Source organism: Macrosteles quadrilineatus, unplaced genomic scaffold (genome assembly GCF_028750875.1).
Source record: "Macrosteles quadrilineatus isolate MER2022 unplaced genomic scaffold, UCM_ALF_1.0 Scaffold_1__1_contigs__length_201487025, whole genome shotgun sequence".
Classification (NCBI taxonomy): domain Eukaryota; kingdom Metazoa; phylum Arthropoda; class Insecta; order Hemiptera; family Cicadellidae; genus Macrosteles; species Macrosteles quadrilineatus.
In genome coordinates this window covers 193,743,756-193,768,693 of record NW_026542594.1, presented here as the reverse complement: position 1 = coordinate 193,768,693, position 24,938 = coordinate 193,743,756, and the positions used below count along the sequence as shown (strand labels likewise).

At 36.6% G+C, this 24,938-nt stretch overlaps 2 protein-coding genes across 4 annotated transcripts in view; both read left to right on the top strand.

Annotated features, from left to right (window-relative positions):
* LOC128993012 (sideroflexin-2) overlaps window positions 1–11,608 on the top strand; it is a 32,581-nt gene extending 20,973 nt beyond the window's left edge. For all 3 annotated transcript variants that reach the window (XM_054416767.1, XM_054416773.1, XM_054416779.1), the window contains exons 6-9: window positions 6,580–6,646; window positions 8,759–8,858; window positions 9,666–9,713; window positions 11,084–11,608. In XM_054416767.1, coding sequence (XP_054272742.1) covers window positions 6,580–6,646; window positions 8,759–8,858; window positions 9,666–9,713; window positions 11,084–11,201 — 333 coding nt within the window. In that variant the 3' untranslated portion in view covers window positions 11,202–11,608. The remainder of the gene's footprint in view (window positions 1–6,579; window positions 6,647–8,758; window positions 8,859–9,665; window positions 9,714–11,083) is intronic.
* Window positions 11,609–15,035: 3,427 nt separating this feature from the next.
* LOC128993003 (26S proteasome regulatory subunit 4) lies at window positions 15,036–24,676 on the top strand. Its single transcript, XM_054416756.1, has 9 exons — window positions 15,036–15,200; window positions 18,875–19,025; window positions 19,679–19,803; window positions 20,012–20,197; window positions 20,945–21,044; window positions 21,736–21,950; window positions 22,665–22,862; window positions 23,710–23,919; window positions 24,486–24,676. The coding sequence occupies exons 1-9, from the start codon at window positions 15,198–15,200 to the stop codon at window positions 24,618–24,620; spliced, it is 1,323 nt and encodes a 440-aa protein (XP_054272731.1). The 5' UTR covers window positions 15,036–15,197; the 3' UTR covers window positions 24,621–24,676.
* The last annotated feature ends 262 nt before the right edge of the window (window positions 24,677–24,938 follow it).

Genomic DNA, 24,938 nt, shown 5'->3' with positions numbered 1-24,938 from the left:
CCAAAACACGAAATTATTGAAGTCATGCGTCGAGAGGACTATCGTTGTTTTTAACAGATTATACTTTTGACCTTCCGGCACTGTTGACTTAGCGAAACTGAACTTATATTTTATCTTATTTCGTTATATTAAAACTGCTGTTGCATTAGGTCAAATTCCCAATAAGTCAATTGCTTTAACATAGACTACGTTTTTAGCCCGGACTGTACTATTTGACTTACTGGGATTTTTGATCTACAGACACTGCAAACATTGTAGTTTTTGACCTAGCGGCACAGGTATAAATTATTTGACCTTCCGGGACTGTTGACTTTCTGCAACGCGTCCGTAAAAAATAGTATTGCTGCAGTCATAAATCATTATTTCCCCACTGATAGGAATGAATTTTGTTTCGTTCAGTTGTCATTTGTAGTGAGCAAAGTCAAATGTTGAGGAATCAGCTGTTTCGCAAACTTATTCAAGTGAACGAAATGCTGTGCTGTAAGACAACCGTAGAAAAAATATATTTAAAAAATAGCCTACTGTTATGTCTTCTCTAAGACTGTTTATAATTCATTTATACATATTTTTACTATCATATGTTTTTCTATTGTTTTTGTTTTGTAAACATTCATGAAATAGATTTTTGTGTTGAGTTAATATGCGTGCATTTATTAATTATTTTGTAATTAATAAGAGTCATTTTAATTGGCGACGAGTGTAAAAATCAACTAGCCACTGAAAAATTCAACACATTTACTTTTAAAAAAATTACATTCAATTTATAGTTTCAAGATACATTAATATTTTATACAGTTCAAACTATAATGGATGCACAACAGTTTACCTTACTTCTAAACACATTCAATGAACAACAAAAAGCACTTGTACGTGAGATGTCAAACATGTTTCAAGCTCAAATTCAAACAATTGTTACATCAATTGGAAAACCCAGAGAAGAAAGCTGTCAATCTACAATGTCAAATGTTGCTACATTCGAAAACTTCAATGCCAAACAAGAAAAGTTTACCAGCTATTTAGAACGTTTCGAAAACTATTATACAATGAAAGGTTTGACTGATAAGAAGAAAATTGCTCAGCTCTTGTGTAATTCTATAGGTAGTGAACATTATAACAACCTATCTGCATTTTTGGGCCCAGACAAGCCACTCAAATCATTAGATTATGAAACTCTGTTGAATGACTTCAAGAAACTATTGACTCCAAAGAAAAGTGTTGTTGTTGCTCAACATTATTTCTTAAATATCTTTCAAAAAGAAAACCAGTCAATTTCAGAGTTTGTGGCCGACCTCAGACATGATCTTCAAGAATGTGAATTTGCAGTAGAATGCTCCAACGATGAATGTGGAACATCTGTGTCAATTGCTGATGTTTTCTTGCGGGCACAGTTCATACGAGGATTGAAGGACAATTGGCTTAGGGAACACCTTTTACAATCCGTTTACACAAAGTTTGATGACATTCTAGAGAAAGCTATTGCTCTTGAAGCATCAAAGGTTGAAAGCAAAGAATTTCACCAACATGCATGTTCTAACAACTTTAATATGGATTCGGCTGGAGTGCACAAAATTACAAGGTCTTCCAGACGATCCCACCAGTTCTCTAACAATCGCTCATCCAACAAGACATCTCTCAACTGGAAACAACGTTCAAATAACAAAAGACCTGACTTCAATGCCCTCGGAATAGAAGGCCTCTGTCTTAGATGTGGAAGTAACAAACACATTGCTGCAAATTGTAACAGACACAAGTATAAACTCCAATGTGGGGAGTGTTTAAAACGAGGACATGTCTCTGCGGTCTGCATAACTACACTGATGTCAAGGACTAAGAAATCAACATCAAAGTTAAATTCAACCAACAACCTACATTCAGGATCAAATGATGACGATTATTCTAGTGACGACTCTTCTGATTACGGAGTGCACAAAATTGATTCGATCTACCAGAACTTTGATGTCGTAGATTTATTTGAAGTTGGATATGATTCAGACAAGTACATTGTTTCTGTCACTATAAATGGAAAATTGCAATGTTTTGAAGTTGACAGTGGGGCTAAATTTTCTCTCCTTGCGAAGAATGACTTTGAACGTCTACATCTGAACGTACCTGTAGAACCATCAAGGCTAGCTTTCCGTTCTTACTCTGGAGACATAATCAAACCAGAGGGAAAGGTATCAGTTTCTGTATCATACAAGGGTAAACAGTTCAAAGGTGACCTTCACATCGTCCCTTCAGGTCATGATGCACTTCTAGGGCGCCAATGGATCCGAGGACTGGGTATTGAACTGTGTGAAATTGACGCTGAAATGAACCGACCAGCTACTACCCTTCAATTACAACCAGTAAATTCAGTTGAGGAACTGTTTGAAAAATTTGCTCCAATTTTCGAGCCAAAAATTGGATGCGTTCCAAACTTTACAGTATCATTACATCTTCGATCAGGAGCAAAGCCTATTTTCAATCGTGAACGGAACGTACCTCATGCTCTTATTGATCAGGTCAACAAGGAACTAGATTTACTTGAAAATGAAGGAATCATTTCGCCTGTTACGTCAAGTGATTGGGGGTCACCACTAGTCGTGATACCTAAGGCAGATGGAAGTGTTCGTCTCTGTGTCGACTACAAGTGTGGTGTGAATGAACGAATAGTCCAGGCAAACCATCCTATTCGAAAAATTGACAATGTACTCGATAGTTTGAGAGGATCTCGTTACTTTTGTAAACTTGATCTGTACAAAGCTTATCTGCATCTCAAGGTCGACGAAGAGTCCAGTATTATCCAGACAATGTCAACACACCGTGGAACATATCGTGTCAATCGTCTAAGTTTCGGAATAAAGACAGCACCTTCTGAATTCAACCGAATTCTTACACAAATTTTGAAGGGGTTGCCTAAAACCGAGGCCTACTTTGATGACATAATTTGCCATGGCTCAACAATGGATGAGTGCAAAAGAAATCTACAGGCCTGTGTTCAACGACTCTCAGATTTTGACTTACACATAAACAAACAGAAGTGTTCATTTTTTCAAGAACAAATAGAATATCTAGGACGAGTGGTGGAGTTAAACAAAATAAAGAAATCTCCTACCAAAGTTCAAGCTGTTAAAGAAATGTCACTTCCATCAAAAGTTGAAGAATTACGACGATTCTTAGGAATGGTTTCTTACTACTCTCGTTTCTTTCCAGATGCTTCAACTGTCACTTTTCCTTTGCGACGTTTGTTACGCAAAAATAAGAAATGGGAATGGACACCAGAATGTGAAAAGGCTTTTCAACGAATCAAAACTGAGCTCTGCAGTAACAGGATACTCGTACCTTTCGATCCAAAACTACCGTTAGTCCTCACCACAGACGCTTCACCTACTGGACTAGCTGCAGTTCTTAGCCACTTAATAGATGGTACTGAGAGGCCAATTGCTTACGCCTCACGTTCACTCACTGATGCCGAATGTAACTATAGTCAACTAGACCGGGAAGCATTAGCCATAGTTTTTGGTGTCTCCCACTTCTATTATTACCTATTCGGGACTCAATTTCAACTTGTAACAGATAATCAGCCAATATCTAGGATCTTCAGACATGACAAGGCTCTACCACAAATGACTTCAGCTCGTTTACTCAGATATGCATCATATCTGTCAGGTTTCAATTACAAGTTGGTGTTCAAAAAGGGCATGGAAAATAAAAACGTGGATTGTCTTTCAAGAGCTCCTCTTACACAGACTCACTCTACTAAAGACAAGAAAATCGGAAAAGAGGTACACCAAATCTGCAGCCAAGTTATTTTTCAAATTTCAAGCCATGAAATCACAGCTGAAATCATTAAGAACGAGACAGCCAAAGATCCAGTGCTCTCTAAGATTTTGAAAGACCTACTCACCAATTCAACTGATTCTGATTTTACGTTGGTCGAAAACATTATTTTCCGGGGAGAAAGAGTTTACATTCCATCACTACTTAGAAACAAGATTCTAAATGAACTTCACGAAAGTCATCTTGGAATCACAAAAATGAAACAGCTAGCACGGCGCTATGTTTACTGGCCAAATATTGACAAGGACATTGAGCATCTTGTGAAAGGATGTGAAAATTGTGCACTAACACGGTCAAATCCGCCCAAAGCTCCCAATCACCCGTGGGAAATCCCAAAAGAGAACTGGGAAAGAATACACATTGACTACGCAGGACCGTTTCAAGGCTTCAACTTCCTCGTGTGTATTGATGCTAGATCAAAATGGGCGGAGATAAAAGTAATCAAAGATGCACCATCCAGCTCCAATACCATAAATCTGCTTGAACAGATTTTTGCAACACACGGCTACCCGAATGTTATGGTATCTGACAACGCCTCAATTTTTCAAAGTGATACATTCCAAGTTTATTGCAAATTGCACGGCATTTTCCAGAAATTCATATCTCCAGGACATCCAGCAACAAACGGCTTAGCAGAACGCTCTGTTCAAACATTGAAGAACCGCCTGAAGTCCACAGCTTCGGAAAACATACCAATGGCAATAAAGGTCCAGAAGATCTTAATGCGGTACCGGGCAACTCCTCTAGCATGTGGCAAATCACCGGCTGAACTTTACCTCCACAGGAAGTTAAGAATACGAATGGATGCCATTTTTCCCAACGTACAAAAAGCTTCAACTAGAAATGCTCCATCTGCACGTTCATTCAACGAGGGGGAGAGAGTTCAGGTTCGTCTCTTCATAAACAATAAGAACGTTTGGGAGTTTGGAGAAGTAAACAACAAGTTGGGAACTCGACACTATCTAGTTTCCCTTGACAAGTCAGGCCGACTTGTTAAACGACACATTGATCAATTGCGGTCTACTTTGATACCAAAACCAAAAATTGTTACCACGGGACCAATCCACATATTTGATGTTCCACGGGCTTCTAAACACAGCACAAAAGAAAATTCTAAGGCTCTTACTTGTTCTAATCCTGAAAGACTGTCAATTCCTGAAAGACCATCAACTCCCTTAAGACCATCAACTCCTGAAAGACCATCAACTTCCGTAAGACCATCAACTTCCGAAGGACCATCAACTTCCAAAGGACCGTCAATTTCTGAAAAACCACCAACTCCCAAAGCAAACAATGCAGAGGTTCCAGTAGTTCAGGGAACAGAAACGAACAATAGCCATATTCCTGAGAATCAAGAAAGATCAAGGCGACAAAGGCAAATGCCGGGCCGATACAAGGACTTTGTGCTTTCATAATAATACACTGCAAGTTCAAAATAGTGGGGGAGACTGTTATGTCTTCTCTAAGACTGTTTATAATTCATTTATACATATTTTTACTATCATATGTTTTTCTATTGTTTTTGTTTTGTAAACATTCATGAAATAGATTTTTGTGTTGAGTTAATATGCGTGCATTTATTAATTATTTTGTAATTAATAAGAGTCATTTTACCTACATTTCCAATTTTAAGTTTTTCACATAAAGTCTCGCAACAGGGAATAATAAATTAGTTAAAAATAAATTAAAACACAGCTTTATAAAAGATACAACTTTTTATGTATACTTATTCGTAGACATTTATGATTTGAGAGGTGATATTGAATTTAAAATAGCGTCAGTACAAGACGAGTCACGAGACAGTTTTGGCTAGGGTCAATTTCGACCTGTCTGTCGTAAGAGTCACACCTTCTTGCCAACCAGATGTTCAACCGTTGAGTGTGAGCCAGTGAATAAATGAGACTGACACATTCCAATGTTTATTGTTTACTACATAACTTCACACATACTGTCTAAATGGGCCTGACTCCTTGATATGGGGAAAAGTAGCCACCCATGTATAGGCCTAATTCATTGAAGGTCGTTAAAATAAATAGTCATAGTAAAAAATTTGTATACATAAATAGGCTTATACATAGTTGTATAGCAGCGTCAAACAATCTAAAACAAATGCTGAAAATAAGATATATAATTTTTTTAATTTATCTAAAGAATATAAAGACAAGTCTATTAAACATTCTTTGAGACTAAAAAAATGTCGCGTCATTGTTCCGGTTTAGTTACCAATGGAATGTTTTTTACAAATTCATGTCCCGCAGTGAGTCTTTATTTAAGTACTCTAATTTTAATTTATGGATATCAGTTAATAAGCTATTTTTTTGTGTGTATTGTAGTTAAATGATTTTTTTCATTAATTTGAGGATTGAAATTGTTTTTGACAAACATAAGACCATATAATGCCATAAACGGATAGGATTCTTAAATGTTTAAAGCATTCTTTTGCTGAAACATTGTCCTCTAATAGATTGCTTCTGTATAGTCAAAATGTTTTCTAGATTCTTTTTGAGGTAGCTACGTACACCCATAATATGGGATCAAATATAGGAGTTATAAATCCAGAAATCCACATAATTAATTAACATAATTAGTTAACTTTAATTCCACATAGTTTTAACATTTATCAAATTTCAAAAAGACCAAAAGTTATTTAATTTAAAACCAATTTAGAATGTTGGTCCGTTCTGATCACCTTGATCGGACTAGGGGACTCAAGTGTGTTGATTTTGTATTTATTTTGCATCACTGGTTTGACATTTTCAGATGGCCGCAGTCAAAGGTATCAGTCAGGTGGTCCTATGTCGAATCATCATGTGTGCTCCAGGAATGAGTGAGTATTGCCTCATAAACAATGAAAAAAAAAATTATTAATTGTGATAACGAATGCTCAAAATTGTCTGACACTTTAGCTATGGTCAGATCTAATTACGGTTCTTAGATGTACGGTAATTCCATTCAAAAAAGTTTGGAGGATGTTTTCTAAATTATGCATTGATGGTTCTTCATATGTTGTGACAAGTTGATGACATAAGTTGATATGTTGTCATATGTGTTGATGAGTTGTGACAACAATTTCGACCTTCGGAGCTTGGGCCAAAATGAAATTGGATTGGAAAGTGTCAGTTAAAAAAAATAATAATTGTTTTATTACAGTAAGTTGTATATTTCACATTATTGATATTGTGCTTTTACATCTCCTGTGCTCGTGGCAAACCCGTAAATATCTGTGGTATTTATGGAATTAGGAATATATCCCTAGGTCGTGGCTAAATCAAAACAAATTTTCTGGGTAGCTGAGTGATTATAGTCCTCGCCATCAAATCTGAAGGTCGCTGGTTTGTATCCAAGCGAGATTGTTTCCAGACCCAGATGCCATTAATTGTCATTGGGCTATGAATTAATGAGCTATCTCATGTCCATACACCACAGTCAGCTGATCAGCCTCGACCTTCGCCTTGAACTTGGTGATAGAAGCTACCTTACTGATAACGCCGATGTCAGCTTCGTTTCCTGGATAATTAAGGCTAGGGCAGAGTTGCTCTATTTGAATGGTAAACCTCGCTCAACAGGAAATAAGTTCTGTTCTTTGTAACATGGGCGAAATTGAAACCACATTTCATTTCATCGCTATATGTCCAATTTTAAGTAATCTTAGATTAACATTTTTACACAATAGGGTCCTTTCCGAAGAGGATTATATTAGATTTTTAAATGGCAGGGATTGGCGAGCGTTAGTACATTATTTTAAAACCGCCTGGCAATACAGGTGGATTTTAATACTAGAATTGAACAAAAAAAAAAAACTTATAATAAAAATTTAAATATTGTACTCCTCCCAACTTCTCAACCCAAAAAAAAAAACAAAAAAAACCGATATAAATATAGGAATTTAGACAAACTGGTTAAATTGTATTATTTATTATCTTTAAAATCTTTGCCATAATTGTTAGTTTAAGGAAAGATTTTTATTTTATTTTAAAGGAATGCAATAATTGTTTTGTTAGATTTAGTTTTAGACGTGCCAACCCGGCAGACGACCGAGAGGTTATTGCTGTAGCGCGTAGGCACGTCCTCTGCGCGGGACGAATTAACTTGTCTTGTGCACTGGGTATTTTGAAAATAAAAAGCGCTTTTTCTTTCTAATGAGCTATTTATCAAAGAGGTCAACGTGAGAAACAAGACCACGGTTTGGACCCGTCCTCTTACAAAGCGTAAAAAAATTCCACTGGCGTAAAAACAGACAAAATATAAAAATAAAAACAACACGTCCACTGCAGTTGCAATCAAATTGTGAATGTCTCCTGAAAAATCATCTCTAACTAATCACGGAGACTTAAGCATTGTTTCCCACAATTGTAGAAAAATATTGAACATATTCTTGTGTAATTACAGCAAAATTGTCAATTTTAAACTGTGCAATCTTTGCAGACGCCTTCTGTGATTCAAAACCAAGTCGCTCACACATCCATAACATCAATAACTCCTACTAAGCTTGACAGTTGACCCAATCCCTTTTTTGATCGAAATAAAATCTCGCGCCAACTGTCGGCCCTGGTCTGACCCAAAAATTAGTGGACCCACACACCCCTACTACTTTATACTTAAGTTCTATTGATACAAAGTTTATTCAGTGTAACCTCGATAACAAGTCATCCTTGATAACAAGTGTCATTTTTAAATGCCCTAGAATTTATTTTACCCCTAATCACATGTTATTTCAAACCTCGATATGAAGTCAAAATTGATAACAAGTCTTATTTAATAATCCCCATGAGAGTATTGTTATTAAGGTTCTACTGTGTATATTCATTATGTCTTTGGATCGAGTACAAAATTAATTCGAATTAGGACAGAAATCATTTTGCGTACTTAGATCTAGACTAGATATTTTAAAACTTTGAATATCAGATATTTTGCTACTTGTAATTACCAATTTGTTTAGATATTTTGCCAATCATAATGAAGAGGTTGGAACAGAACCCCAAGTTCAAAGCTGCGGCGTGGTTCCACGCTCCATTCCAAACCATGATGGTGGGAGGATTGTGAGTATTATGGTCAAACATTGCATCAGTCCTATTATAGGCAAATAGAATAAATATAGACTGTCAAAGGAAGGTTCCGCGATGTGGTGCTCTGTGTTTGTTGATCCGCTGCTGTCGTCAACTCACCCTCTGCTACCAACACTACCGCCCATGCAAAAGAAATGCTACCAAATTATCAGACCCATTTTTCAATATGGCTAAAGTGCAAAATCCTGACGTCCCGCAACTTTAACGGAAAACCTTCTTTTTTAAATCCCCAAATATCTTTAAAACATGGAAAAATAACGGAACAAACCCCTACTCCCCGGATGCTGGGGAATTCTCCTGAAGTTGGCAACACTTGCTGGCGCTTGACATTGCAGCGGTGTGTGCCAAAACCACATGGCACTCCTAGCAGTGGACACAAGAATATTTGCTAATTGCAGCACAGCTGTCATTCTATTGTTGATTCTTTTGTCTATGGTCCTATTTATTTGTAACCAAATATTAAAACAAGAAGGGGGGTTTTTTACGAATATTCTGAACTAACAACTTGAAAGATTTGAATAATTCTTTGGAAGGAAAGAAAGTTGTGTGAGAAAGGGAATTTCAAACTGTGATTTAAATTTTGGGTTTCAGTTTTTTTTTAGAAATTTAATTTGATTTCTAAAAAAGGTCTAGCAGCCGACACTAACATTTTTAATTCGTTCTTTGATATAATATAGTTTACTTTAACAAAATAATATACTGTTTCAATAATAAATAACAATACAAAAATAGTTTAGTAATATAAATAAATTTAATTACTAATATGAATGATTTTTACAGCCTGCTATTCATGGTCCCGCTTGCCTGCTCTATCTGGCCTCAGAGATGGTAAGTTTAATTCTTTTTTTCATATTTTTATGTCAAATGACATTAACCCTCCGAGTGTCCATAGTTTAGGCCTTAATGTCCGCCTATTTTTGGCGCATTTGCAAGGTTTTATTAAAACGGATCTGAGAAGCTTAAAACAATGTTAATTCTACTGTTCTATATACCATTTTGTTTGGAAAATCATGGGCTTCAATATTATACATAAAACATAAGGAAAATTTGTTTCAAAAAAATTTTTAGGTAAAAAAAAAATTTTTAGGTAAAAAAATATATTTTGGAAAATTTTCAAAAAAAAAAAAATAAGTTCGCGCTCAATGAAATTGTATAAATTATAGGCCTATAAATATTTGAAAATAGCCACTTTGTTCTAAATTTTATGAGGATTACAAATATATAATAATATAAGGAAGTAGATTTGCAAATAAATAAGTTATGGGCAAAAAACAGATTTCAGTACATAGCGTTTAGCTAAGAATGCATAGCCTAACCATAGCTAGGAATCTGGCTGATAATTTACATCAATATCACTACCTACTTCTTCAGGATCATCAACCAGCCCTTCAAAATCACTTAAATCTTCTTATAATGCACCACGTATATCACTACTTTTGATTTTTAACACTAAAACAATGATAAACGTAATAAAACACATCAGTCATCGGTCCGAGGGTAACCTAGCTGTTTGCAAATACGCACGTCAGCTGTCTGCTACAATTACGATCGGCTCGGAGAACATAAAGCGCTTAGAGACAGACCTCTGGAGAAAGCTTAGAATCTAACGAAAAGAACGATACCTAACTCGATCCAGTTCAATCCGATTCAGTCAGTCATAGAGCCTTCGCCGTAGACGATGTTCGTGCGTTGAAAAATCGACGCGTGACACTACACAAAGTGTGTCGTGAGTCGATTTTTCGAGGAGTGACGCTCGGAGGGTTAAAAGTACTGTATCTCCCTCTATCTCGTTCTGAAAACTCTATCTTCACTGGTTTAAAATAACGTCAGTGACATTGAAATATTCTTTATTTGTGTAAAATATTGGTGTTTTAGTGCCAGTTTTTCCCCAAACAGGTAAGCCTACTATCCCAAAAAACATTTAATACTTCATTAAATTAAGGGCTCAAAACATGTAATTTTTCATATATTTTAATTCTTAAAGTTTCTTCAGAATAATTTATCAGTTGAATGTTCATATCCATACGATTTCCCCAAGAACTGACTCCTTATTACCAAACAAATCCCCAGATCTGTGTTAAGAAAAATATTACCCTCCAAATACATTAAAATGAAATGTTGGTTTTTAACGCTAATTTGTACTGCTGAAATTTTCATTAAATTTGACACTGTAAACTCATTCTGTTTTTCTTTTTCAGTTCTCTGGGTACCTGGGTGATGGAGCGTTTTGAGGAAGACAGATTTAGTGATATGGTTAAGAAAGTCGGAAGTAAAGAAAACTTACCAGATGAAGTATATTTCAATAAAGGGCTTTAAACACCTTTGATTGACGCAATAGCAAACAAGTAATAGAAACCTAATTAAATGTAGGTGAAGAGTGTCGTATTTTCAATTTTATTTCAAGTCTCGAAGTAGGCCAATGTAATTCTTTTTAACTTTTATTATTTTTGTTTGCTATTTATATTCTTAGAACTTGTTTTATCAAATTGTGAATTTAAGGTTTTAAAATCTCATTTATTTAATTTCGTAGTTTTGAATCCTTGCAATAATTTTATCTTTATGTACCCAAGTCTGATACAGCCATATCTTCCTAACGCTATATTACTGTATACAAAATTGCAATAATTGTTTTACCGAGTTGTATGCATTTACTTTCAAGTCCATTTTGTCAGCTGTGTTCTTTACTCTTCATTATTTATACAACCTATTTAGTTTTAATAAAACTTAAAAAGCGATTGATGACAATAATAAGTGATAATGGTATTTATCGCTTGATTGGTGTGATTTAAATTAAATTTATGTAATTTGTAATTTTATTTTGTAAATAAAATATTATTTATTGCACGTACACTTCACTGTTTTCGACTACTCCTATTCATTTTATTAAAGTTGTGTGAAATGATAAAATCAAACACTGTTTATTAGTTTGTTAGTCAAAAAAAATTATTTAATTGACAGTTTCGAACAAGATAAATAAATAAATACCTTGTTACTCGCTAAGACCTAATCGTACTAGTCGATTGACAAGCACATTTTGGAAAAAAAACAAAGAATGCTATTTAGAAATGCATAACTTGAAAGTCTATCAATGGATACATTGGACATATGGTAATAGTTTTAAAAATGTTGTCGGCTCACAGTTCCTTGGCATCACCGTCCATCCTAGTGGTGAGTATTCTATAGAAATCGAACATATAACTGCGCTTCCCCTCTTTCTTGATCTGTAACGTGAAAAGATGTTTACTACCCACATTTTCTTGACTAGTTCTGCGGTGGCTAGGTTGCTAGTACCATAGATAAAACATACCCCCTTCTAGTACCATCAGCTACAGTTACCTGGCCGGTAACCAACCGGTGGGGGCCACCACAGTTGGCCTCGAGTAAAAAGTGCCCTTACTGTGGTAACAATAGTCGGTTCATTCTTACATGTAGTAAATGTTCACTTTATACTGTCATTGTTACTCCGGGTAGGTACAGTTTTAGTGAGAAAGCATTGATGAGTAAAGAAAGAATTTACATTTACATGCAGTTGAGTTCATTTATATAGCTTAACATCAGTAAAAAATTTATTTCTACCAACCTTTTAGGTAATACAATACCCACTGAGGCTGGTCCCATGAGGTCCCATTAACAGAATATGTACTATCTGTTACACAGTAGCAGCCTGAAGGGAGTGCTTGTATAGGGGGGAGGGAAAGCAGCAAATTGAGCGGATGCTTTTTTCGAGAATACATAACTATGAAAAACCTGCCTGCCATGTGCACGCGGTTCGTAGGCCTACTATCGTTTCCGTCCATGTACTCATTTATGTTTGTGAACATATTATATTTATTTGACCACCTCTGATGAGTGAAATTTTTTCTTAAAGACCTGATGATGAAGCCACAGTTGACAGACAACCTTATTTGGATTACTCTTGCAGATCCAGGTAACATTATACCTTTTTATAAGCAAAATTGAGTATGTTAAGGGAGTATGTTTTATCTATGACTAAAAACACTTTTTTCTTTATGCAGAGATACCTAATTATAAGATCGCCTCTACCCTTCAGTCTTAACCTGCTTTCATTGTTTGTAGTCACCACAAGGTCGTTTTATAAGCTACAGACTCTCTCTATAAGGTCTGGACTGTAAAGCCTGCCCCTGTGGGAGGGGACGAGTTAAGAGGGTAAGGGATGCCATGCTAATCCCTCCCCCCCCAAAGCGCTAAATATTTAATTGAAACAGTTTTACAAACCATATATGTATAACCTTTGTACACCTGTAAGGTACCGTACCTACGAGGGTTGGAATTGTTGCTTTAAGTTTTACAACTATGATATGTGTGCATTTAAAAAGTAATTAGCTGTTATTGGAAGGACCTCTCCCCTAAAAAAAAATTGTCTTGGATTCGATGTTGCTTAACTCAACCTTAAACAGAGTAGGTTTGTTATTGACTTTAAATAGTTCAAGCATGTTTGTTTAATCTATGGTTTAAGTAAACATTGAAGTGTAGAAGGCTACGGTTAGGGGGTTAGGAAAGTGGAAATGGTGCCGTCATCCATCTTTTTGGCCGTCTCTCTCACAGTGGCTCAATAATTCAAAAGCTGGCTTGGCTTTGAATAGAGCAGTAATGAAACTGTAGATCACGAATTCAAGAGTAGATTATTATGATTTTCTGGTTTTTGGTTACCTGCCCAAACCACCGCGGTACGTGGTCTTCGGTAAGGGTAATTATACCGCCTCGACAAATACACCATTAGCTGTATGTAGGGTGCCCACACTGGCGCGGTACGCTGTACGCGGTACTGGGCGTAGCAGTAAACATGCTGCTAACTCAACTGACAACTACTCCCTTAGAAATACCTGGCTGGTTACCCGCCCTGGGGTTACCTGTACCGCACACCGTGGCAGTTTGGGCAGGAGCAGGCGCAGGACTTTGGCATGGTTTTACACTATAATTACATAACGTATAGTCCTACTATATCGAAACTAAATCCCAAAGGATTTGAATGTTGTCGAATCTTGGCATTGGAGGAATTGGTGAAATTGGACTGTTTTATAGTGAATATACAGGGTGTTGAAAATGTCTGGAACCAACATTATATCTGGTGAGTGGTTAAAGAAAAACAACTGATATTTTGTGTACGGATATACTATGGTTTTACCTATCTTTTGGTGCCGTATGAAACTTTTTACCACTTATAGGGAACGTCCTGTGGAGGATGCAGTAAAAAGTTTTAATGGAAGCCTATGGTAAATGATACATCATTTTAAAGGTAATTTTTTTCTGAGTAAGGAGCCGCAAGTTTCATCTCAAAAGGACCACCCTAGCGAAAATGGCGACTGTTTGAAATTTAAAAACATTGCTATTTAAATGGTCCGTATTTGTTTCCTTTAAATGCTATTACAAGCCAGTTTCGAAGTACAGTAGTTTATAACGTGGTGAACTTAAAAGTGACTAAAAAAAACATTTAACTAAATTGTTTGTGTCGTTTTACTAAACTTATTTTTAACATAAATACCAATTAAGCTTTCAATTATTTTCAAAAACTTCAAACAGTCGCCATTTTCGCTAGGGTGGTCCTTTTGAGATGAAACTTGTGGCTCCTTACTCAGAAAAAAATTACCTTTAAAATGATGTATCATTTACCATAGGCTTCCATTAAAACCATTTACTGCATCCTCCACAGGACGTTCCCTATTAGTGGGTTTTTAAATTTCAAACAGTCGCCATTTTCGCTAGGGTGGTCCTTTTGAGATGAAACTTGCGGCTCCTTACTCAGAAAAAAATTACCTTTAAAATGATGTATCATTTACCATAGGCTTCCATTAAAACTTTTTACTGCATCCTCCACAGGACGTTCCCTATAAGTGGTAAAAAAATTCATATGGCACCAAAAGATAGATAAAACCATAGTTTATCCGTACACAAAATATCAGTTGTTTTTCTTTAACCACTCACCAGATATAATGTTGGTTCCAGACATTTTCAACACCCTGTATAATCAATGGTTTTATTTTAAACAGTTAGTTATAAGACGAAAAGGTATTTAGACAGACGCTATGGGGCTACATGGAAAATTATATTTTTTAAAAGTCTATGAAGTAGGTATGCGAAATGACAAATCAGTTTAATTTGATCGTCTTTGTCTACTAGCGGAAGGGAAGCGAAGCGAATAAATGAGAGAAAACAAGAAAGAAAAGTCAAGCATTTAGGTTATTTCTTGGGAACTCAGTGTAAAACTAAAGTATATTCTTCAAGATTCAGCTTTACATTAGATTTTAATCTGTGTTAATACTCCTAAAGTCTACAGCACTCTGCCCGATTAATATGGTAAAACAATGTACTAAATTTCGATATTTTAATCCATAAATTTAGTCCCAGCCTAGACCTACTCCTTGCCTTACTACTATTCATAGGTTTTTGTATTCTTCTATAGGCCTATGTTAAATTTTAAAATTTGTGCAAATTAAAGCATCATATGTGCATTAGTCCAGGTTATTTATAATAGGCCTACTAACGATTAGACCAGAGCTGCATATTCCCTACAGGCTAGACTTTCAAGTTATTTGATGACTAAGTTAGCCTGTATATTCGTTTCTTAGGTTTGAGTTATATTAATCCAATAAGTAATCTAGGTCTAAACTTAGTAGGGGGCCAGATTTAGTGATGGGCAAACTCTTGGTAATTAAAAAATCCTTAGAAATCCTAGCAGACTCAAATTTGTGTTTGATTGTTTAAAACATAGGCTAGCATTAGATTTACTTCTGAACCACAGAGAACCAATTTTACAAACTTAAAGGAGAATATGAAGCGTAGGTAAAAATATTGACCCAGCTTAATGTGTTCAAGGTTCCCCGTTTATTTCAAGGCTGGTTCAAGAAATAATTTAACAACGAAGAAATCCCGCAAAAATACAATTCATTCGAAATTTAAAACTTGTGGGTACAGTTTCTAAACTGGGCTATGCTAATATTGATTGAAACTATTGATTCGATTAGTAATCCTTCATGCGATTTTTTCACTATCAGCAAGTTTGGTTGGCTAGGTTAGGTCATGATACCTAGTTTAGTTTTATAAAAGATAACTTATACCCTAAGTTATTTTAAAATATTAATTTTAATCAATATTTTCAATTCGATTGTTTCAATCAATATTAGCGTAGCCCAGTTATGAAACTGTACCCAAACTTTTAAAAGGGAGGCACTTGCCAGCACCCCTTGGGAGGAAATCTTAAATGATGCTGGAGTTAGCAATAAGTTGTATGTTTTCTTTAAAAAATTTCAGGAGATTTTTGATATGTTTTTCCCTGAAAAAATCAGACCTTACCGACCCCAGAAGATCAAAAAGGTTAAACGTTTAGTTAGCCACAAGGAATGGTATACGGATGAGTTGGCTAGGATTAAAGCTGTGATGCTAGCTCAAAGATAGGTCTGCTGGCGGTGAAAATGACAGGTACCTTATAAGGTATAGATAGGCCAAGGCTTATTATAAGGGACAAATTGAGATGGCGAAGAAGAAGGCTACTGAGTCACAAATCGAACACGCCCCAAATCGCTGTAAGGCTGCATGGGATGTCATCAACTCGCACAGGTACTAGACGGCCTGTTGAATTTGCAAGCCCTGATACCTTCAATGGATATTTCATTGATTCTGTAAGAGCTATCACTGAGGCCTTACCTGATGTAGATGTGGACCCCATCCAGCTTCTGGAATCTAGAGTGAATCCTCCACCTGATACTCTAACAGTTTTCCAACCTACAACTCCTCACAACCTTAGAAAGCTGGTTCTGTCTTTCAAGCCATCTAGGAGCCCTGATGTGTTTGGTATGTCTACCTACATACTTCAAAAAACTATTGATGCCATCGCCATTCCACTTGCTGCTGCTGTCAACGACTGCCTTAGTTGTGGCGTCTTCCCGGACTTTCTGAAGACCTCGAAAACTGTCCCTATTTACAAGAAGGGTGACCACCAGAGGCTTAATAGCTATCGGCCCATCTCCATAACTCCTGTCTTCGGAAAGGTGGTAGAAGCCACCATAAAACCCCAGCTTGAAGCATTTTTTGAGGGACTTGACCTCTTCTCGAATATGCAGTTTGGCTTCCGTAAGGGCAGGTCAACCGTTGATGCTGTTGCAAAAGTTGCTGCAAGCGTGGAAAATGCATTTGAAAACCACCAAGCTCTCTCTCTGACTCTCTGTGATATCAGTAGAGCATTTGATTGTGTCTCCCACTCCATCTTGAAAAGGAAACTCCACTTCTATGGGATCAGGGATGCCGCTCTTGCCATCCTGAGTACTTACCTCGAACGGCGCTCGCAGGTCGTTGCAGTTGGTGGAGCTGTCTCCAGCACTTTGCCAGTTTATTTTGGTGTCCCCCAGGGTTCAGTGCTTGGGCCTACCCTTTTTCTCATCATGATCAACGATCTCGACAACCTTGGCACTACCCTCATGTTTGCAGACGACACTTCTCTCCTGTCAGCTGGTACGAACATCGATCAAGCTTTGGCCATCTCCAGACAGCGTCTTGAAGGTACAACTGCCTGGTTTCTGGCAAACCGCTTCCAACTAAACGAGGATAAGACGCAGCACATCATCTGCAGCCTCTCCAGAGATCAGCCTGGTGTTCAAGATCCAGTTAAATTGCTTGGATTTGTTCTTGATGGGAAGTTCAGCTGGATACATCACATTGACCAGACCACCAACAGACTCTCACGGATCTGTTTCCTCCTCTTCAAGCTGAAATGTTGTGTAACGGAGGCATATTTGGTGATGGTGTACCATGCCCTCTTTCACTGCCATGTCAGCTATGGTCTTCTTCTCTGGGGACACTCGCCAAAGGTTGTTGAAGTGCTTCAGAAGCGTGCATTAAGGATTATTACTGGGAGTGAGTATCGTGCTCATTGCAAACCCCTCTTTGCACGACTTGGTGTGCTTACTGTAGTTGGCCACTACATACTTCTCTGTCTGGTGCACGTTAGGGCTAATATAACAACCTTCACCACTCGTGTTGACGTCCACCAGTATAACACCAGGCAGCGCCATCAGCTTGATGTACCAAGGGTGCGACTATCTAGGACCCAGGCTAGTTATAGTGTGTCAGCCATAAGTCTGTTCAATAAGCTGCCACGACATATCCAGTTGTTGGACTTGAGAACATTTGAGGCAGTGTTAACCACTTTCATCAAGAGCCGGGCCTATTACGATATTTCAGAGTATTTAGGGGATGATTTAAGAAGCCTGTAGCCTGCCGGAAGTATGTAAATAGTTGTAAATATTGTTTTTTGTATTAGTAATCGTGTTAAAGTGACGCTGTCAATCCCACATTGTGGGTAAAAGACGAAGAAGGAGGTATTAGGTATTAAGGAGGTATTAAGGTAAAACATACTTCATAACATTGGCTACAAAAAAATGTCAGATTCGAATGATCTTGAGTTTTCGGTCAGAATTTGTATTAATTCCTACCATTCGCCACAAGTGTAGCAAATAAACTACAATACTTAAATTTGGTTTTACAATTTGCAATAAAATAATTAAAGTTCCCCTTAACTTAACTTAAGTATAGTTTGTAAAAAAAAGACGACCCCCCCCCCTGGGACTACCCTTGAACCTAATTACAAAATCATGCAACATGCAACATATCTTTCAAAAAAACTTTATGTGAAAGATGTTTTGGTGTTCTGTTTCTTTCTAATAAAAAATATACTTAGATAGCCTATTTTTAGTTTCCTAAATAAGTAGCCTAAGTAGAGTATTAGGCCTAAGTTACTTAGGTAAATTATTATTATCAATCATTGAGATGGGTACGCCACCTAGGTGCGTATTATAAGATGATTAAGCGGACAGTAGTACCTACTGTAGCCTATATGAAGTAATTTAGCCTCAGCTTCAATTTGCCCTAAGACCGGTTAAATACAATTGCCACTAGGCTACAAACAGACAGTTGCAACAGGGAAGTAAAACCTAAACATTTAATTTGTTAAAATTTGACTCATTTGTTGTGTTCAGGGCCAAAATCAATCAGCTGGAGGAGGAACTGGGGGAGATAAAAAAGACGACAAAGAAAAGAAGAAGAAATATGAACCACCAATCCCTACTCGAGTTGGAAAGAAGAAGAGGAAAACTAAAGGCCCAGATGCTGCAACAAAACTACCCCAAGGTAAATATTTGGTTGGTTTCTCAGATTTAAGCTATTTTTGAGTAGGCCTTTAATCAAGTGTGGCCTTCAGAAACTGCTCAGAAAATCACAAACACTAAAGTTGCCATTGTCCAAATTTTGCATGCAGTAGGCCCTACTCAGATTTGCCACCCGTCCCGATTCTGCCGGGACAGTCCCAATTTTGGTTCCTTATGCTTGTATTTAAGCCTATGTTAATCTGGGAGGGAGGGAGCAATGTCCCGATTTTTCCCTGACCTAAGGTGGCAACCCTGGCCCTACTGGTTGTTTGCACAGGAAACATTAACTTATTATAACTACTTAAATCACACATCGGCCTTTTAATCGACTGTCAGCCAGAATTGACAATTCCTACGAGTTGGTCTTTAACTCAAAGTACACTAAAACCAAGTTACATTCCACCTACTATGAGACTTAAAATTTTTTGACATCTAGACAAATTTTTTGTTTGTTTTGAAACATCCAGTTTCCATGAATTGCTAACGTTCGACCTAACTTAGTTTGTAAAGATTATATTTTTGCAACGTTAAGGATTTAAAATGCTTATCTTTTTCTAATATATATAGATTGTCTTATATTCTAACAGATTATAAATTAGGTTGTTGCAGTCAGTTTATTTTATGTTTTTTTTACAGTCACACCGCACACTAGATGCAGGCTGAAGCTACTTAAACTAGAAAGGATCAAGGACTACCTTTTGATGGAGGAAGAATTTATTCGCAATCAAGAAAGATTGAAGCCCCAGGAAGAAAAGAACGAGGTTAAAAGATTTCTATAAATAAGTTGATCGTAAATAGACCTTTAGGCCTTAGTCAGAAAATTTAATCCATTCTTGGAATTGAACTGTCACACTCAAAAATATAAAGACTATTTAGATATTTTTCAGTTTAGAAGTTGTTGACAATCCTAATTACTGCAATGAGTGTCACAATTTTCGCTTGTTTACTACGATGAATATTTGTCCGTAGGAAGAGAGGTCGAAAGTTGACGACCTGAGAGGAACGCCGATGTCTGTAGGAACGCTGGAGGAGATCATCGACGATAACCACGCAATAGTGTCCACCTCAGTCGGCAGTGAGCATTACGTCAGTATACTCTCGTTTGTCGACAAAGACCAGCTGGAGCCTGGGTGTTCTGTCCTATTGAATCACAAGGTGAGATTCCTTCACAGTCCACATCTAGTAGTCTTCACTTACTATCAAAACATCAACACCATTATATGAGGCAACTTTGTTTTTGAAGATGAAACTTTTAACTATCTGCAAATCCTTTTTATGGTTTAGAACTGAGACATAACCTATAACTGCAAGATTTTTTTAAAGGTTATGTTTCCACACTTTGTGTAGATTGAAACCCTGCCAGGGTCCGAGTGTTACTTTCATCAGTATCCGATAAGAAAGGAAGCTTGGTAAATACAGACAGTATCTTGTGCTAAAACAATTCCTTAGTAGTAATTATCTGTAATTTATGTTATAATTGGAATTATGTTGGTGTATTTGTTACTTTCAAGCTACATAGTGTAATCAAACATAGTTGGACAATGTGTGGTGTGGTGAGTTTGTGGCTCAGTTGGTAGTGTCACGGACTTCGGGCCCAAGGCAACGATGTCGTAGGATCGGATAATGGTCACTGTCACAACAATTTTATCTTATCTTGCTTTGCTGATACAATCCACGCACGGGCAGCGAGTCTATGTGGACAGGCAAATGCAGGGGTAAAATAGACCACTAACCTAATAAAAAAAATCTGTAACGTAAAAGGTCTAAATATTCAAATCTAAATCTGTTATAGTTCGCAACCGCGACAGACAATATTTTAGTGACTAGGGAATTCAATTCCAATTTGAAGTGAATAGAATAGTTTATTTTGTTATTGAATTACAAATCTCTGTTTTGTGTCAGGTACATGCTGTGGTCGGTGTGTTATCCGATGACACAGATCCGATGGTTACAGTTATGAAACTTGAGAAAGCACCTCAGGAGACGTACGCAGATATAGGAGGTATGCTAAACATAACCTAACTTCTACTTAAATATTGTAACAAGCAACTGTGGGCTGTTTAACAAGTTAAATTACTTAAATAACAGATTCATCCAATATTTTTGAAAGAAAGTGGATAGTTTGGAGTTTTTTTTAAAGGAATATATAGTTAGCCTACCTAAAACAATTAGTCCAGGGGGTAATGGAAACACAATACAAGGTTCTCTTAAAACACACTGTGTTCCATTAGCTCTTGCGTTACTATTAGTCCCCGGACTATAATTAAGAAGGCTGAAATTTACTCCTTTCAAAAAATTCCTAGATTTATCCAATAGCTATTGTAAAAATTACATAATATGTTGGTCATTATTCATAATCAAGAGTGTATAGCCTATTTGGTAATGGAAAGAAATTGTTATGCTTCAAATTCTCTCTTTTTATTTGGAGGTATTGATTATCTAAGTTACTGATTTAAAATCATATTCATGGTTATTTACTGTGAAACATACCTTATGCAATGGTAGTTTTAAGATCCACTAGAAGATAAATATTCTGATTCATTAGTTCACAAAACCAAAACCCAATTTGTTTTGTCTAAACAATTGTAGGAGTATTCTTATTAAAAACTGTCAAACATGAACTTTGAAATAAATTAAATGTTACTATTTGAATAAATTGGACGATTTTGACAAGTGTATTTTTTCTTCATTAGGTTTGGATCAACAGATCCAAGAAATAAAGGAGTCAGTAGAACTGCCGCTGACCCATCCGGAATATTACGAGGAGATGGGCATCAAACCACCCAAAGGAGTTATATTGTACGGACCTCCAGGCACAGGCAAGACCTTATTGGCCAAGGCTGTGGCCAATCAGACCTCCGCCACCTTCCTCAGAGTCGTCGGCTCCGAACTTATCCAGAAATATTTGGTAAAACATTCTAGGCTACTTTTCTTAGTCATGTGGTTTTCACTAGCATGCATATTTCAGACACCCTATCTAATATTAAATTTAATTTAAGCCTTTAGATCTATCTTTATTCATATGTTTTTTCGCTTGTGTTAAAATATTTTACTGTGAGTTTTTGGTGTCTCAGTCATCAGTTGGAGTTGCTTCTAGACTTTGTCTTTACTTCAAAGAGGCATTCTTAGTATCTCATAGCCTGATGATGCCTCTTGTAAGAAAGGACAAACATTTTGAACTCAATCTCCAACTGACAAGGTTCACCCTGAACACTGAATTCTTAGCACGTTAAGGCCTAAGTTAAGTTTTATGTTAGAGTTTGCAGTGCTTTGTAAACTACTGTGTTGACATGTTAACGCTACGAAATGGAATGTTCATTTGAGCTAAGAATGGATTCAGAAAAAGTTTACGTTATCTTGTAAAGGCCTTCCTATACACAGGCTTTCAAATAATTGCATCCCAAGCCCCTGACATGGAGGCATTTGCTACTTGTTATGTCAAATTGAATTTCCGGAATACATTACTAGATAACTAGGTCAACCAAAAATGTATGAACTTATTTGGCTATTCTGCCTAGGTTATTGATTGATTTTAGTAGGGGTTCTTGTATTTTCTTACAAAACTGGAATAATTACTCTTATTCTCAGACCAATTGCTTATTGGCATGATTTTTTTTGTCAGGGTGATGGTCCGAAGCTGGTAAGAGAGTTGTTCCGAGTAGCGGAGGAGCACGCACCCTCCATCGTGTTCATTGACGAGATCGACGCGGTCGGCACCAAGCGTTACGACTCCAACTCTGGTGGCGAGAGAGAGATCCAACGAACAATGTTGGAGCTTCTCAACCAACTGGACGGCTTCGACTCAAGAGGAGATGTTAAGGTAGCTTACGCTCTTAAGTATTGTATTACACAGTGGTGACTTTTTGAAATATATCCATAGCTTTCAAAGTCACATATTAGGATGAATGGAACTCAAGATGTAAAATATCAGTAGGCAGAGCTTAAAAACAGTTTTCCGTTTAAGAACACTTACTTAATAAATAATTCATGATGTTGAAAAATACAATACACTTTACCCCAGGGTTTGATGTAAAATGTCCCACTTATTTGAATAAGTTTTTATCAATCGTTTTATTATTTGTTTCTTTCCTCACTTTTATTGGTTAACCCCAGAAACTTGCATTTGTAATATAAGACTAGCTCTAACTTATGGTAACTTAGAAAGAGTCAAAGGCTGAAAGAGTAATTAATTACAGAAGACACAGAAAATACACAATATTTTGTCCGTTGGAAGTTATTGTGGTTTTCATATTATGTGGCTTCCAGGACTCTTTCTAAGTAATCTAGCTGCTATCCCTTGAGTCTAAATAATTAAAATCTTGACCTAGAGCCTTTCCTTTAAAAAAACGTATCGGTACTTTGTTGTTTTAAAATTAGCGACAGAAGACTAACACTTGACAAGTTCCTTAACTTTAGTGCTAGATTTAGTCTAGTTATATTTAATCAGTCTAAGAAGCTGTTTTCTTGTCCCAAAGAAAACACCTGAAATTGAGGGTTCTAATCCCGATCTTGGTAATCAGTTTTGTATATTATAATCAATTAACTGGTATAATTGCTCTTTCAATCAAAAACCTTTATGTTCACAAAAACTTAACATTGAACGAACCTTCCACTATTGTACTTTTAATAACCATACAACAAAGATTATCAACAATTGGTTGTTGCAGGTTGTTATGGCAACCAACCGCATCGAGACGCTCGACCCAGCCTTGATCAGACCTGGTCGTATTGATCGCAAGATAGAGTTCCCACTTCCCGATGAGAAGACTAAACGTCGCATCTTCAATATTCACACGTCCCGCATGACCTTAGCCGAGGGTGTCAATCTCAACGAGCTCATCATGGCCAAGGATGACTTGTCAGGAGCGGATATTAAGGTAAAATATGCAAAAGTATCAGGTGTGACTTAAAACAAAATCTGAACGTCTTTTCATAATCTAAGTATATAATTTGTGGAATGTTGCCGTTTTGTTATTAATATAATAGGCTGAATAGGTTGGCAAATATATAAATACTTGATGTGTTTCTTGAATATCCATGCCTGGATATTCCAGATTGGAATGTGTCAGGTTTTTTTCTTATTTAACAAATAAACTGAGTCATTATATTAGCCCTCAGCTAGCTTTTAAATATTTTAACCTAGACAATTGTTAGCAAATAGAGAAAATTTGTTGTGTGTGTTAACAGTATCGCTCCGTTTTAAATTTATACCCTGGTTGCCACTTGACAGTTGGTAACTCTGAATCACTTCCCTTCGACCTACCCTCGGAAGACATCCTATATTACGGAAGAAATATCAGTTTTACGTTTACGTTAAGTGACTTATTGTGAATCGATTAGCCCCTGGACTCTTAACTTTTTCAGGTAAGCTAGTTTAACTCTGTCCTCTCCAAAAACTCCTTTATCACTTGAATTTTCTTTAAAATTTCTATGATTTTTTTAGGCCATCTGCACTGAAGCTGGGTTGATGGCTCTGAGAGAGCGAAGAATGAAGGTGACTAACGAAGACTTTAAAAAGTCAAAAGAAAGCGTCCTCTACCGGAAGAAAGAAGGCACACCAGAGGGCTTATATCTCTAAGTTTTTGTATTTTTGTTCTGTCATAAAAATAAATTATTAATTTGGTAATATCATAATTTCTGGTTTTGTCCCATCCCCTGATACTGGTATTACTAAAGTTGGTCAATTAAATGTAAAGGAATTACGTTTTTCAATTATACTTTATTAAACAAGTTTTTAACCCACCAACTCTTTGTGCCTACTAACTTTTGAAAACAATTTTTACCAGCTGCTTCTGAAGTTGATAAGTTATTTGGACGACAGTTTTGAATAGCCTGTGGTGAACTAAAGGGTTTTTGTGTTGACTATTTCAAACATTTTTTTATTAAAAGCAACACC

Bases quoted from the DNA above. Each gene is read 5' to 3' on its own strand.
- LOC128993003 (XM_054416756.1), top strand. The intron at 20,198-20,944 runs GTGAGATTCCTT...GTTTTGTGTCAG, and splicing joins CTGTCCTATTGAATCACAAG to GTACATGCTGTGGTCGGTGT. The intron at 21,045-21,735 runs GTATGCTAAACA...TTTCTTCATTAG, and splicing joins GACGTACGCAGATATAGGAG to GTTTGGATCAACAGATCCAA.